Source organism: Apodemus sylvaticus, chromosome 21 (genome assembly GCF_947179515.1).
Source record: "Apodemus sylvaticus chromosome 21, mApoSyl1.1, whole genome shotgun sequence".
Taxonomy (NCBI): Eukaryota; Metazoa; Chordata; class Mammalia; order Rodentia; family Muridae; genus Apodemus; species Apodemus sylvaticus.
Genome location: NC_067492.1, coordinates 41,676,681 through 41,691,382, shown reverse-complemented (window position 1 = coordinate 41,691,382; position 14,702 = coordinate 41,676,681). Strand labels below are relative to the sequence as shown.

General features: G+C 36.6%; 1 protein-coding gene across 7 annotated transcripts in view; it reads left to right on the top strand.

Annotated features, from left to right (window-relative positions):
• Nucleotides 1-14,702, top strand: part of Cyld (CYLD lysine 63 deubiquitinase) — a 48,547-nt gene that overhangs the window by 13,076 nt on the left and 20,769 nt on the right. For 6 of the 7 annotated variants that reach the window (XM_052167370.1, XM_052167369.1, XM_052167366.1 and 3 more), the window contains exons 5-6: nucleotides 9,042-9,140; nucleotides 12,084-12,197. In XM_052167370.1, coding sequence (XP_052023330.1) covers nucleotides 9,042-9,140; nucleotides 12,084-12,197 — 213 coding nt within the window. The remainder of the gene's footprint in view (nucleotides 1-9,041; nucleotides 9,141-12,083; nucleotides 12,198-14,702) is intronic. The other variant, XM_052167368.1, reaches the window with a different exon arrangement.

Below are 14,702 nucleotides of genomic sequence, written 5' to 3'. Positions count from 1 at the left end.
GAAGTTCTTTTTGTTTTAAGATGGCATTATGATGCCTGTATAATGACTGTAGTCAGAAACATCGCATAATTTTATTATATATTATAATTATTTATTATATGAATTATTACAGAAGTAATAATCAGGGTGAACAAGATGGCTCAGAGGGTAAAGGCAATGAACATTTGTTATTGGGGATGGAACCCAGAGTCTTACACTTGTGGTACAAGTGGCACCGCAGTAAAACTCTTTACTACTGAGCTACAGCACAGCCTGTGAACTTGAAACCAAATGAGAAAATCACCACCACCACTAAAAACCTCTGCAAAGCTTAAGAACCTTTGATTTTGCTTCAAATAAGTATCACTCTTAGCTGCTCTGAGGTAATTGGCAGTGGTAGCAACACCAGCCCCAGCTATTAGCACTCCCAGTGAGGCTAGTGCAGTGAGCCAACAGAGGCATTCAGAGGTGGGGATGTTGTTGAATGTTTTCTAACTATGAATAGCAGGATGTGCTAGGCCTGGAATTAGATGGTTTGTATGCTATCTTTATGTTCTAAACCAATTTACAAGATAGGTCTTGATAATTTTTTTTTCTGATTTAAAATGTAAAACAGAACAAACAGCAAAAGTAACAAAAAAATAAAGCAAAACCGTGGCTCAAATCAGACTTGGATTGTCTATGATGAAAGCAAGTAGCAGAGCCAGAATTTATGTCTGCCCTGTCTGGTTATCATCATGAGTTCGCTTCAGTCTCCAACAGATCCCATATTCTCAGAGTGCTCTTGCATTATGAAGAAATGCATAAGAAGCCATATTTCTTAGTGTCACATACTGGGGATATTGTTTCTATGGAGATGTATTTTGTCTCTGTTTCTATAAAAGATGGTTTTACTGTAGCAAGAATCATAAGTGAGCAGCAAACTTTTTTTTCTGCCTAGTGTTTTTCCATTATTGGTAATGTTAACATAAAATGTTTTTGAGTTTCTTTCTATAGTTTATTTTCAGTCCTGAATTTCTTGTTTCATAGAAATGGGAAATGAAGGCTTCTGGGCTGCACCCTGCCCTTCCTGTCTCCCTGTTGGTGTCAAGGCATAAATACTTATTTTACAGTTTGAATGTTTCCCGTGTAGCTTTTAGTTTTGTAGCAAGAGATTTGAGACTCATGTAACAGCTTTATTTCAATTTTGCTATTAAAAAATTCTGTCATACTTTACTTTTGATTTCTTTCAAGATCTATTTGTTATTAATTCATTGAGAATTTCCATATATACATACATATGATATATTTGATTATAACACCCCCCCCATCCAACTCCTCTTGGGTCCCCCATTCCCAATTCCTTGCCCAACCTTTTGGAAACAAATGGTTTATATTTAGAGGAAGCATATATGTGTGTTCATATTTTATTTAGTAGTATTTGCTTTTTCATGCCTGTTTTGTAGACAGTATAGTTTAGTAAGTTTATGAGTTGAAGTACTTTTTAATGTTATAGTGAGTGCTTATTGTTTTAAAAAACAGTAATATAAAACACCATCCATTCAGATAGTAGCAGGCCCTTACATAGGCTTCTTTAGATAGAGATATTGTAGGAAGCAAAGCAGGTAAGAATTACTATGGCTGGAATGTAGCTCCATGGTAGAACACTTGCTTAACATGAGTAAAGCTGTAAGTTTAAGTCCCAGTACTGAAGAGTAGAGATTATTAGGGCCAGCAAGATGGCTCAGTGGGTAAGGACACTTCAAACCTACCTAATTCCTGGAACTCACGTGGTAAAAATAGAGTGGTTCTGACCTCTGGACACAGATATACTTGCATGCATGCACACATGCACATGCATACACTCAGGCACATAAATGCATGATAAATTAAACAAATTTAAAGGATGTAATAATTCTTATGCCAAGCTTTCATTTAAATGAATGAAGATAGACAATCCATGAGTGGAATCTATGGTCAGTTGGATGGTACCAGGCTACAGAACAGTAAAACAAGGGGTTGGAAAGAAGGGGTGTGGCTGTCACTTCCATGTGTTCCAGTAGACCTTGCTATGAGACATTTAAGCAACCACACAAGGAATTATTTGGCCTCAGATTTTAGTAGAGCTGAATTGAGAGGCCCTGTCTAAATGCATTTGGGGAGATATGCTAATTTTATAATGCTAACTTTCTGGATGGCTGAGAAGAAGGTCTTGTCATTTTTCTTTCATTATTTGTGAATTTTTACAGAGGAACCAATTCTAGGTAAAACTGCTTCTGTATAGTCATATCCTCCGGTGAAATTTTACTTCAGTTAGCAAAAAGATATGTTTGGGCATTTTCCTTTTTAAGGAAGTTTTCCCCCAGGGGGCCATCCAGTGGTGCTTTTGAAACCTTAAAACCTGTGACATTTTTTGAGTGAATCTAACTCATTTTTAGCTATCTTAATTGCATTGCTTTTGAGTTTTGTATTTTGTAGCTGAATGAAATATGTTATATAAAAGTTGTGGGATTGGAGAAACCAGTAAATTGGTATTAAAATTAAAGAAGGGAGAAGATCCCTGAGTCGTAAAGCTCGCATATGCAGACGTGGCTGTGTTATTTTCATTCTTCTGTAGAAGAAAGATTTGAAATGTTCCACCCTCTCCCAGCTCTTTAGCTGCATTTCTCCTTTATATTATATATGTATGTGAATAACATAAATGTATACATTTCACCTCTAAATTTGTTTGAAATGTAAACTGTCTTAGATTCTGCAGTAGCACATAAGAAATGGAAAAGAGAGAAGAAAAAAAAAGCCATTTTTATTTTCTCTATGTTGGAATTGGGGTATAACCTTACAAATAGAATTTGTTTTTCCTTTTTTATAGTACCTACATTATAATCATTTCAATTATATTTTATTTAAATACTGATAAGAATTAAAATAGTAAAACCATTAACAAGAGAAAACCACATAGATGTAACAGTCCCGTGACAGGGATCTTGAGGATCCTTGCTTGTTATTAATATCATTGCTAGTTTAGAGCAGTCATGAGAAAGGAAGAGAATGCTTTTTCTCTTTCAAAACTATTGATATTCATAAATCTTGAATAGGAGATAATTAAGAATGATACTGCTTTTATACACATAAATTATACTTATTTGCCAACAAAATAAAGCTTGCAAATAGACTTTTAAAAAGTAAAGTTGTTTAGATGAAAATTAATTTAATTTGAATAAGCCTTTATCTATATTTTTTTGTGTCATTAACACTCTTTTCTTGAGGGGAAAAAGCATGAAGAGTCTCCTTTAGTTCCTTAGGTTATTTTTTTTCTTGCTCAATTACTTCCATTTGTGGGACAAAATTAACATTTCCAGCACGGAGGAAAGATTCCTTTTCAGGCAGCTGAATAGATGGTGAGATTTGGAAAGAATTCTTCCCAGTGAACTATTTCTTACTGTTGGTGTCTAGATACCTTTGCTTCAGCCTGCTATAAAAATGTCCCTCTTTGCCCTGCTGTTTCTGATGGCCCAAAGCATTAACACATCTGATGTGATACCACATCCAAGTTTGTGAAGTGCTGATGAAGCCCTTTTGTGACACCCCTAAAGTAATGCATTTCTCCTTGTTGAGGTCTGTCTCTGTCTTTTAGTTGTGAAGGCTAAGAGTTTAATACAATTAAACAACTCAGACTACACAGTTTATGCATATTCACAGAAATTTAAAAAGGAAGTTGTTTAGTGGGACCCTTTCCTTCTGAGGCTGATCCCAAGCTCATGATTTCTTTTATATCCTTGGTGCGTGCATGTGTGTGTGTGTGTGTGTGTGTGTGTGTGTGTGTGTGTGTTGCATGTCTTCATAGTTCATGTCGTTTAAAAAGGTGACAGTTTTGTTGTGCCGCAATTGATGCATTGCTATAGAACACTGCATTTCAGCTCTCATCAGAGAAACTTCTGAATGCAGTAGATGACAATTGACAGAGACCCTCAACTGGTCATGGTACAATGAACAGGAGACAATGGAGCACTCAGCCTTAAGTGGGAACATAATATCTTATACCCCTCCCACCAAGACTCAGGGAACTTTACAGAAGAGAGAGCAGGAAGGTTTTAAGAACCAATGGTAGAGGTTAACTTCAAGAAAACAGAATTTTCTGGATACAGCAGGATAGTTGTATATATAATCTCACATGAATTGTGTCAACATGCACAAGACCCATTCAGCCTCAAGCCTGACAAAATCTCAGCATGGAAGGAGGGGGTAGTAGGTATGAAATCCCACTACTAGCTGAAGCACTGAAGCACTTGGTAGCTGTGGGGAGATGGAACATTTGCAAACACCAGTCTGTTCTTTATTTCTTTAAGTTGCCATTTCAGAAAAGTTATATGTTAGTGGATTTGTATAGGACATAGTTTGGGGGAGTTTTGATTGACTTTTTATCCACCATAATTCTCTGGAAATTTATCCGTGCTGTATAAGTTGTCTTTTCCTTTTAATTGCTAACATAGTCCTTATTTTTGGTGTACTGCTCATTTAATGAATGCCCATTGAAGTACATTTGAGTTGGGGTCATGAGCAATGCTTTAATGAGCATTGTATGCTGAGATTTGAGTGAATTCAAATCTTAATTTTTCTGGCAAAAAATGTAGAAAAATGTATATTTTTCTTTGTGTAGTTTTAGAATCATGTTATTTCCACAGTAAGTTTTAAAAAACGTTTTATTAGTATTAATTATATATAATAATGGGTTTCATTATAGTATTTTCATACATGTACATCATGTATTTCAACCGTGATTACCGTTACTTTCTTGACCCATCTCAGTCCCTCTAATCCTTCTCTTCCCCACTAGTTCCACTTCAATGCTTCTGTGTATGTGTCTGTGTCTGTGTGTGTATGTGTGTGAGTGAGAGACAGAGAGACAGAGAGACAGAGAGAGACAGAGACAGATACAGACAGACAGACCCAAACAGACAGACAGACAGACAGACACAGAGAGAGAGACTGAGACTTAATGAGTTTCATTAGGGTTGCTATAGGAGCATGTATACTTTACCTGACTGGTTAAAAAAAAATGTCTCGCCCTTTCCTATAAACCATTAACATTGTATAAATCCTTAGGGACCCATGAGTCCCTTCCTTTTCCATGACAAGCCCATTCTCATGTACATCTTGTTTAAGGTATCATAGCTGCTGGAAGTTCAAGAGTGCAGCAACCTGGAAGTCAGCATTCCACATGCTTCTCTACTTCCCGCTCTTACATACCATCCACCCTTTTCATGCAATGTTCCCTGAACCTTGGAAAGGATGATATAGATGTACCATTTATAGTTGGACATTGGGCAACTGTTCTCAGTATTTTGACCACTGCAGTAGGAAGCTTCTCTGACCAAAATGACAGTAACACTGTGGGCATAAATATAAGTTACCTAGAAGGCACTTTATGAGCCACATCATGTCCGTTTAACAAAACAAGGCAGTAGTTTATGTATTATGACTTATGACCACCTTACCCATGGGCTTTTGATTGATGATATCCACTCTTGTAGACTAGGCCCCAAACCTAATCAGGAAACGTTGGTTACCGCTGTAAACTTGCTGCTGTTGTACTAGTGAGCTCATCTGGCCAGTCATTGTTGTTATACATAGGGCAAATAGCTGAATACGACTTGATAGTTTCCCCTAGCAGCCTGCATTACATTTTCTGCACTATAAGGGATAGTTAGCAGAGAGGAAGGTCTCAGCCTAGTTCTAGCTCTATTTCTGTATGCTCTGTGAGAAGAGCATGTGATATCCTCAGCAATAAAGGCTCACTGTCTAGATCTGGTAGGCAACTAACAGCAGCAGTTGTTTTTGCTGTTTTGGGGACTTCAAGAGCGTTCTTGACCAGCAACTCAAAGCACTGGGAGGAACTCTATATACCCATGCAGAGTACCACTATTCTTTACAATAAGCTTTTGTAAAAAACTGCTGCACTGTTTTATAGTGACTACTGTATGGTGTCACATGACCATTGGAAATATACAAATGATCGAGTTTCCACATCTCATCAGCATGGCTGCTTTTCCTGTTAGCTGATCTGAGAAATGTGTGCTGATAGTTCATGGCAGCTTTGTTTCCTTAATAGCTCATGATACTGAATGTCTTTTCATGTTTTTATGCCCTATGTTTATATTTTTCAGTAAAATACATTTTTATTTATTTTGGCCAGGTTTTAATTGAGTTATTTGCTTTTTTACTATTGATTTATAAAATTAAAAAAATGTATTCTAGACACTAGCCCTTTGTTGAATATGATTTACAAGTATTTTCTCCTAGTCTTGTCTTCTCATTCTCTTCACAAGGTTTGCTTTTGGGATTAAGTCCAACAAATTTTACTTAGTTCTATATTTGGAAGTTTTTCTTAGTTTTAAAACATGAAATGTAATTCATATACCACTACATTACTCCATTAAAACATAACTCATCAATATTACGTACATTTAGAATATCATACACCAATTGCTGTTGTGTAGCTCTAGGACATCCCAGAATGAAAACCTGTTACCCACTTCCAATAACATCTGCTCTCCAGACCTTGGCAACTGTGAAGCTGTTTGCCTATTCTGTAATTTCTTCTGTATGGGAAGAACTTCTGGTCATGGGAGACAGTTAGAGCCCAAGGGAAGGATGATTTGAAGTACCAGAGCTCAGAAGGCAACTCTGATGTTACCTGCAAGGTCCCTTACAGATACAGTTATTATATACCTTGTCTAAAATGTTTATTCTAATTAGTCATCCAAACTTACAGAGGTTTTTAGATAATTGCTGTGCATAGCATGCCTGCACATGAGGGTTTTATAATACCCTCATTTTTGTTACATATTAAATTCTCATTTGGGTTTGAATTCTATACCATGGATAGATGGATGATGTTGAACAATGCATCATTTAAACAACCCCTCTCAATTTAATGGGCTATTCAAGTTTATAGACATTCTGTTTGAATAACTTGTTCACTCTTTTGTTGTTAGGATTTTCAGCCCAAGAATCTCCAAAAATACTTTTTTTCCCCTTACAGAACCAAAAAAGAGTAATGATTAAATTCCTAGTTCTATCATTTTGAATGCAGTCCTGCTGTGTGTATACTATGTATACTTGAGATCTGGTTTCTTTTGCTCAGCAGTGTTCATGTGTGTAGCAGTGGTTTGCTCCATCTTATTGTTATGTAGTAGTATGTTTATTAATAGTAGTAAATTATTATATTTTTAGTGAACTCTATCTGTTGTTTGCTTGTGATGCAGGGTTGAACCCAGGGCTTTGGGTATGCTGGCAGGTGCTCTACCACAGACCTTTATCTTCAGCTCACAATTTTATATGCCTCAATCAGTTTATTTGTTCTATAGAATAGATTGGTTTTAGCCATTAGTTATTTTGAATAGGGTTACTGTGTGCATTTTGGTGTGCTATTGGGTGGACTTATTATATCCTTGAATATCCTTAATCATGATAATTTCAATCTTTAAAAACTGTTAAATTTATTCCTCACCCTATCAACTATATCATATTTAAGTTCTCTTCAAATTTAAGCTATTAAGCCTAATTTGCTTTATGATTGTATACACACACACACACACATTGAATTACAAACATTTCTTTTTAAATGGAGTTATATACTCTTAATTATAGTTGACAGTGGGCATAGTTGTCTTTAGTCAGTTTATATGCTATAACTTGGGCATTTCTCCAGTGACAAAGAGTTATGTTTCTTATGAAAACTCTCAGAGATGACATTTATAGATACTTGAATGGTAAGGTCATAAAGGCATTTTTAGTATTTCTTTTATTATATTATATATGTTAAAATTATGGTCATTAAGTATAATTTTTTAATTGAAATGATATTCCAGTATTTCATTTGATTGTTTTTGAGATGTTTAATATATATAATGTAATATATATTTCCCTCTTCCTCCAACCATGGAAAAAGATATCAAGCATTATTTATATATAATTAATTCAGTGTGACTCCCTTTTTCATTTTAAATGTCCTTTTCTCTGTTTTAAAATATAAAAAAATTTCCTATTTTTCCTTTCTGTCCTCAAAATCCCACTGTGGGTGATACCGTTTTTTGCTGATAACAGCTTTATCAGGTATGGTTCCTCAGCCTTGTGCAGTGCTTCATGGGTGTGCTGTTGAACTTTCTAGGGGACATTCCTCCTAATTCTCTTATGTTTATTTGGTCAGTGTTTATAAGTGTTGTATGAATGCTGCCAGGTTTTAATTAGAAATATCTTTGAATCTAACGACGTTTGCCAAACCTTTTTATATCTGTACTTTGGAATGAAACTTAGATTGCTTTCTTAAAAAAAAATCATATTGTGTGTCCCTGGCTTTCTGCATTATTGATCTGTGCATAAATCTGTGTTTTTCTTATTTACATGTGTTTGTATACACATCTGTTATTTTTAATGTGTAAAAGTGGAAACATATTTGCTACTCCGAGCATTCCTAACCCTGATCTGTCTCATAATCAGATGTTATCAAGCTATCTCTGTGAAATACTTTAGTCTGAGATTCTCACTAGAGTGGCCCAAATGTTTTATCAAATGCATTTAGTATGCCGCATCATTTAGAGATTCTTTAGGCACATCAGTGTATAAAGACTCTGGTTTTTGCAGTAAATAAATTGTCCTTCTTTACCTCAGCACCATTTATACATGCTTGAGTGTAAAACACTCTGTAATATGGAGGGTTGTCCTGGGCATGCTGATCTGGAAAATGCAACAAAAACTATGAATAAAGTTTTCTTTGTAGCTCTTTAAAACATCAAATGAAATTGACTTCATTGGACTAACTTTTCATAAGTTAAAGCATTTGGAAAGATTTAGGAGTGTATTTTCTTGTAAATTACATAAGAACAGTACTGATGTTCTTTTCCCTGAGAAATTACTTTGCAGTGCTTTTGAGTCTTTAAAGAGAAACTGCATGTCTCTAAAGATTATGCTTTTTGTTGGAAAGGATTTGTTTTGTTTTGTTTATGCTCTTGTCATTGATTGCTAACCTATTGCTCTTCTACATGAATTTATGTTTATACTAAAAAGTGTATTTACTGTTTCAGATAGCGTGACACAGGAAAGGAGGCCTCCCAAACTTGCTTTCATGTCAAGAGGTGTAGGTGACAAAGGTTCATCTAGTCATAATAAACCAAAGGTTACAGGTATGGAGCTATTCTTGATAGGTTACATGATATCCGATTTTCCAAATGTTAAGTAAGCTATATAGTGTGTGTGTGTGTGTGTGTGCATGTAACCCAAACATTTTATGAAAACTAATATTTTATGTATATGATTGTGAGGGTGCAGTAAAGAAACCACCATAATGGCCACCCCACAGATTGTCAGGGGAGGTTTTGATTGTGGATAAGAGAGCGAGAGCATCCCGAGGCATCTGAAAGAGTCCAGAGCAGAAAGAAAAAGAAGCAGTCTAGACATGATCAGGGCTATTTGCAAGAGAAGCAAGAATTGTGGGGGCAGGGAAAGAAAACCCTTGCCTTTATATAGCCATCCAACAAATGGATGGGTGGGAGTAGGGAAGCCCATGAGCTGGAGGGAGTTAGTGCAGAAGAGGAGGTGAGATAGCATGGCCTGAGAAGTGTTTAACAGATGCTTAGGATGCTGAGGGAGCCTGGGGGCCAGCATGCACTCTGCTATGCTGATAGACACTACACATAACCATCGGTCTCTTCTACCAGTGCTTAGGGAAATGGCTCCTGTGGTACAGAGGAACCAGCTTCAGAAGTTCTTGAGGAATGCTGGCTTTTATCTAGGCACCTGAAATCCTTCTATAGTCTAGGACTGCCTTTTGGAGTTTGAGGAATTATTGTTTCCTTTTGGCATAACACCGGGGGCATGGAGACTAGGGGATTCCTGAGACTTGTTAGCTATTACTAGCTAGTCAGCCTGCCTATTTTAATTGGCAACTTTTAGGTCAGTGGAGACCTTCAAAGAAAACAAAACACAATAAGCTCTTGAAGACTAACACACACACACACACACACACACACTTTCTCATACACACATACCTACATGTCATACACACAGGAAACGTTCCATAAGATCACTACTCTCAAATATAAAAAAGCTATAGGTTTCTAATTTGGGGGTGAGAGTCTTGATAAGTTTCCTATGATGATTTTAAACTTCTGGACTCAGGTGATGATTCCTCTGTCTTAGCTTTCCAAGTAGCTGGCTACAGGCATACCACATGAAGTATGAGTTAAACTGTGAAAAGCAGAGCTTTTTACTTTAAATTTAAAAGCTCTTGGCTTCAGTATGGGTTGAGGAATTTGTAGTGATCACCAATGAGGTGTGTCTTTGTGTAGCTAAGACTGAGGCAGGGAAGTATCTGTACCTGTTTGCAATGCAGGTCTACTTCTGATTTAACTATCACCCTATAAGCCAGTGGTTCTCAACCTTCCTAATACTGTGACCCTTTAATACAGTTCCTTGTGTTGTGGGGATCACCAATCATAAATTGTTTTGTTGCTATTTCCTAACTGTAATTTTTCTATTGTTATGAATTGTAATGAATACCTGGTATGTGATCCCCCAGTTGAACGACCCACAGGTTGAAAACCATTGCTATAAACCTATGAGGTATGTGGAAGCTAATAGAAAAAGAGATGTGTGATCTCTACATGTAACACGAGGAAGATTCTGGTAGAGAAAAACATTTTTACTTAGCATTTTAGAATTCAATTTGCATTAAATATAGTTATTAAGACCACATAACTAATCTCTAGTACGATTTGTCCTATAATGTGTGAGAAATTATTGTGCTTCATTTTTTCAGGCATGAGTAAATTAAGAAATTTTATTTATTTATTCATTTATTTATTACTATGAATGATACTTTATTCAATCATTTTCTTTAAAATTGAAATCTGGGAATTCAGAATTAACATCCTTGCCTGTGAGCTTCTTATAAACATCAAAGTTTTGACCCTGTGCTCCACTGTTGTTCTGCTGTGCTTTGTGTCAGTGACCCTTTCTGAGCCTTATATGTGGTTAGGCAAGTACTTCATCACTCAGATATAGCTCCAGACACTGACGGTTATATTCTTTTTGTTTTGTTTTGTTTTAGTTTGTTTTTGTTTTTTTTGTGGGAGGGGGACGGTAGTACTGGGATCAAGCTTAGCACCTTACACAAACTAAACCAGAACTCTACTACTGAACCACATACCTAGCCTAAACCTGAAAAAGTTTGATTATAACACTTGAAGATTACAAAGGGAAATTAGAATCACAAGTCATTTATTAGTAGGATGTATTCTGAGCAGTGCATTGTTAGGCAGTTGTGTTTTCTGTGACTTTCAGAGAATGCACTTACACAAACCTTGGTAATAGAACTGTGTACATACCTGGACTCTAACATTACTGTACATTTGTTCTTTTGTAGACTGACATGTCTTTATATGGTAGCAGTTCTCACCCCATGGGTTGTGATCCCTTTAGGGGTCAAATGTCCTTTCACAGGAATTGCCTTAATTCCTGTGAATTAAGCTGTTGAAAAACCCAGACATTAGATTCATAACAGCAAAAGTACAGTTATAAAGTAGCAACAAAACTAACTTTATGGTTGGGGGTCCCAGCACTAAGGAGGTTGAGAGTCACTGGTATATGGTATGACTATAATAGGTTAAATGTGTGAGTTAGTAGTTTGATCAAATGAAATGAGAGGAGGTAATTTTGACATTGAGAAATAGACTACATGGGATGATTTATTTTTATTGACATGGGACTTCTCTGTGTAGTTCTGGGTGTCCTCAAACTTGGTCTATAGACTAGGCTGGTCTTGAACTCAGATCCATCTTCCTCTTCCTCCCTAATGCTGGAATTAAAGATGTGTGCTACTACTGCATGTGGAATGATATAAATGATAGTGCTTTAATATAAAAGTAAGCAGGCCTTAGCTTGTTCCCATTCTCTTGTGTTGACCAACTACCAAACTTTTAAAGCTGAAGACAGCAATAAAGTACATTGTTTGTCTATGTCTGTTATCTGTATGAGTGCTGGTACACAGTACTCATAGTAATTTACTTATAAAAATCTCTTTTACACCATATTTATCTTTTTAAAAAAGGAATTTTTCCTTTCCACAGGATCTACCTCAGACCCTGGAAGTAGAAACAGATCTGAATTATTTTATACCTTAAATGGGTCATCTGTTGACTCACAACAACCCAAGTCCAAAAATCCATGGTACATTGATGAAGGTAATTTATAATTTTAGTACTCTTTATAATGATTCTCTCTGTTTAGTGTATAAGGGAAAATGGTCTTTTAATCAATTTTTGTAATTTTTGGAACCAGTGAATAGACCATTACTTGACATGCTAATATTGCTAAACTGAAATATTAAATGTAGTTTGAACTGCTCTGCTATAAGGGTTACGATGCATTTGAAATGCGTTAATAGTCTGTTCTTATCTCTTAACTCATGTGCTTAGGATCAAAGGTTTCTAGAAATGAAGTGACTCATTTAACAACTATCATTTTCCTTCCTTTACAACATTTCACCTTCCCTTGTTTCTTAGACATCATTTTTCTTTATTCATTTCTTTCATCTGTTCAGCAAGTAGTTATTGAGACATTCTCTGGTTACTATGACAAAGAGTAAAATATATATAGCCCTAACCCTTTTTGAAGTTGTAGTCCATTTATTATTATAGAAATCCATCAGTCACACATATTTGGAATTGTAGTGTTGATAAATGCTATGACTGGACTTGGTGCTGTGTGGGGTGCTATAGAGGTCACAGGGCAATCCACTTTGACCAGGTGTCTCAGTGTTGTGATAAAACACCAAAAGCGACATGGAGAGGAAAAGATTTATTTCATCTTATGCTGTCAGGTAACAGTTCGTTACTGAGGGAAGTCAGGGCAGGAACTCAAAGCAGGAACCTGGAGATAGGAACTGAAACAGAGGCCATGAAAGAATGCTGCTTTCTAGTTTGTTCTTAATGGTTTGTTCTGTCTGCTTTTTTATATAACTCAGGACTATGTGTCCTGGGGTGGCACTGACCACAGTGGGCTGGGCCTTCTAACATTCATCATTAGTCAAGAAAAGACCCTATAGATTTAACGTACAGGCAATCTGATAGAGTCATTTTCTCAATGGAGGTTCCTCTTCTTGAATAACTTTGCCTTTTGTCAAGTTGACAGAACACTGAGTAGGACACTAGAGAAATGATTTAGAAAGAGTAATAGCACACGGTAGGTCATGGAAATAGTATATATAAAGTCCTCTGAGAAGAATGGAACCTAGTAGACTAGAAAGATCCGGAGAGGGAAGGAAATAGTCAATGGAGCCAGGTCACACGTAACCTCCTTATACCTCTCTGAAAGAAAATGGAGAACCACTGAAAACATTTTAGCAAAGACGTGGTATAACCAAGTTTGTCTTTTGCAAACAGCATTCTGCTACAGGGCAGACAGTAGATTCAAAGTGAATGTAGTAAGTAGATACCATTGAAGGCTGTTACAGTAACTGATTATAATGATGATGAGATTTGGGAGAGAGATAGAAGTAAATTGATATAAAGGGATATCGAGAGTTGGATTGAAAGGAGCTGGATTGAATATAAGAGTTGAGGAAGAAAGGCATACCAGTGGTGACCCCCGATTTTCTGGATCATGTATTTAGATGGCAGGAAGTAGGTGGTGGTGAATTTAATTTTGAATATTATTCATTTGAGGGGTCCTTTAAACTTCCCAGAGGTAAATCATTAAACAGGGTTGCTTGGATGTATAGGTTTAAAGCTTGGAAGAAGGGTAAGAGCTAGAGAAATATATTTGTAAATTGTCTTCACATGGGGATTAAAGTTCTTTGGTTAACAGTGAAGCAAGGGGGCAGGGATTGAAATACTGAAGGACTGGGATGGAAGGAAGATAAGTCATTAATGGAATCTAAGGAAAAGTGACTGTAGAGCTTTGGGTAAAACTAAGAGCCCATTGGGTCAGGAGTGCATTGAGTAAGTGGACAGCACCCTTGAATTCTCGGTGGAGAGCACCACATAAAGCTTATTAGATACTGACTCTGGAAGTCATTGATGACCCCAGTCAGTTCTGTCAGAGAAGAATTCATCAGAGGCTCTGTTGGGGTGTGCTGAGCATGTAGACTGTAGTAACTGACACAGGGCAAGAAGCTTGGGTTTGTGTGTGTGTGTGTGTGTGTGTGTGTGTGTCTGCATGTGTGTCTGTGTCTGTGTGTGTCTGTTGGTCTGTCTATGTCTGTCTTCCCCACTTTCTATCCTTTTGTGCATATGATTAATTGTCTGGACTAGTTCTTCCAGTTTAATGGTCTGGCTGACTGCTATTCACCTCTTAAACTGAGGCTATTTTGTTTGTCTTTCCTTGTTCTTGCCCACTCTCTTAGGTTAGGTTAAACATCCTTTGGTTACTTCCCTGTCTTTTCTGTAAGTTCGGAGTTCTTCTGTAGTGTTTTATATTCAGTAGGTTTGGTAAACTGAACGAAAATATGAATTTGTAGTGTCGTAAGTCTCATTGATGACTTTGTATCACATGGTTTCAGTTACAGGCTAAAACACACAGAAAAATCTGCAATTGTATAACATAGGTTACATATATACTTATACAGAAAGTGACCTGAGTGGATATTATCCACATCTGATTCCTGCACTGAGTGGGGTTTTGTGAGTGTAGCCAGCATGATCTGCCTCTCCTAAGAACTCATCCTTGCCTACAAGGCAGGATGTGTG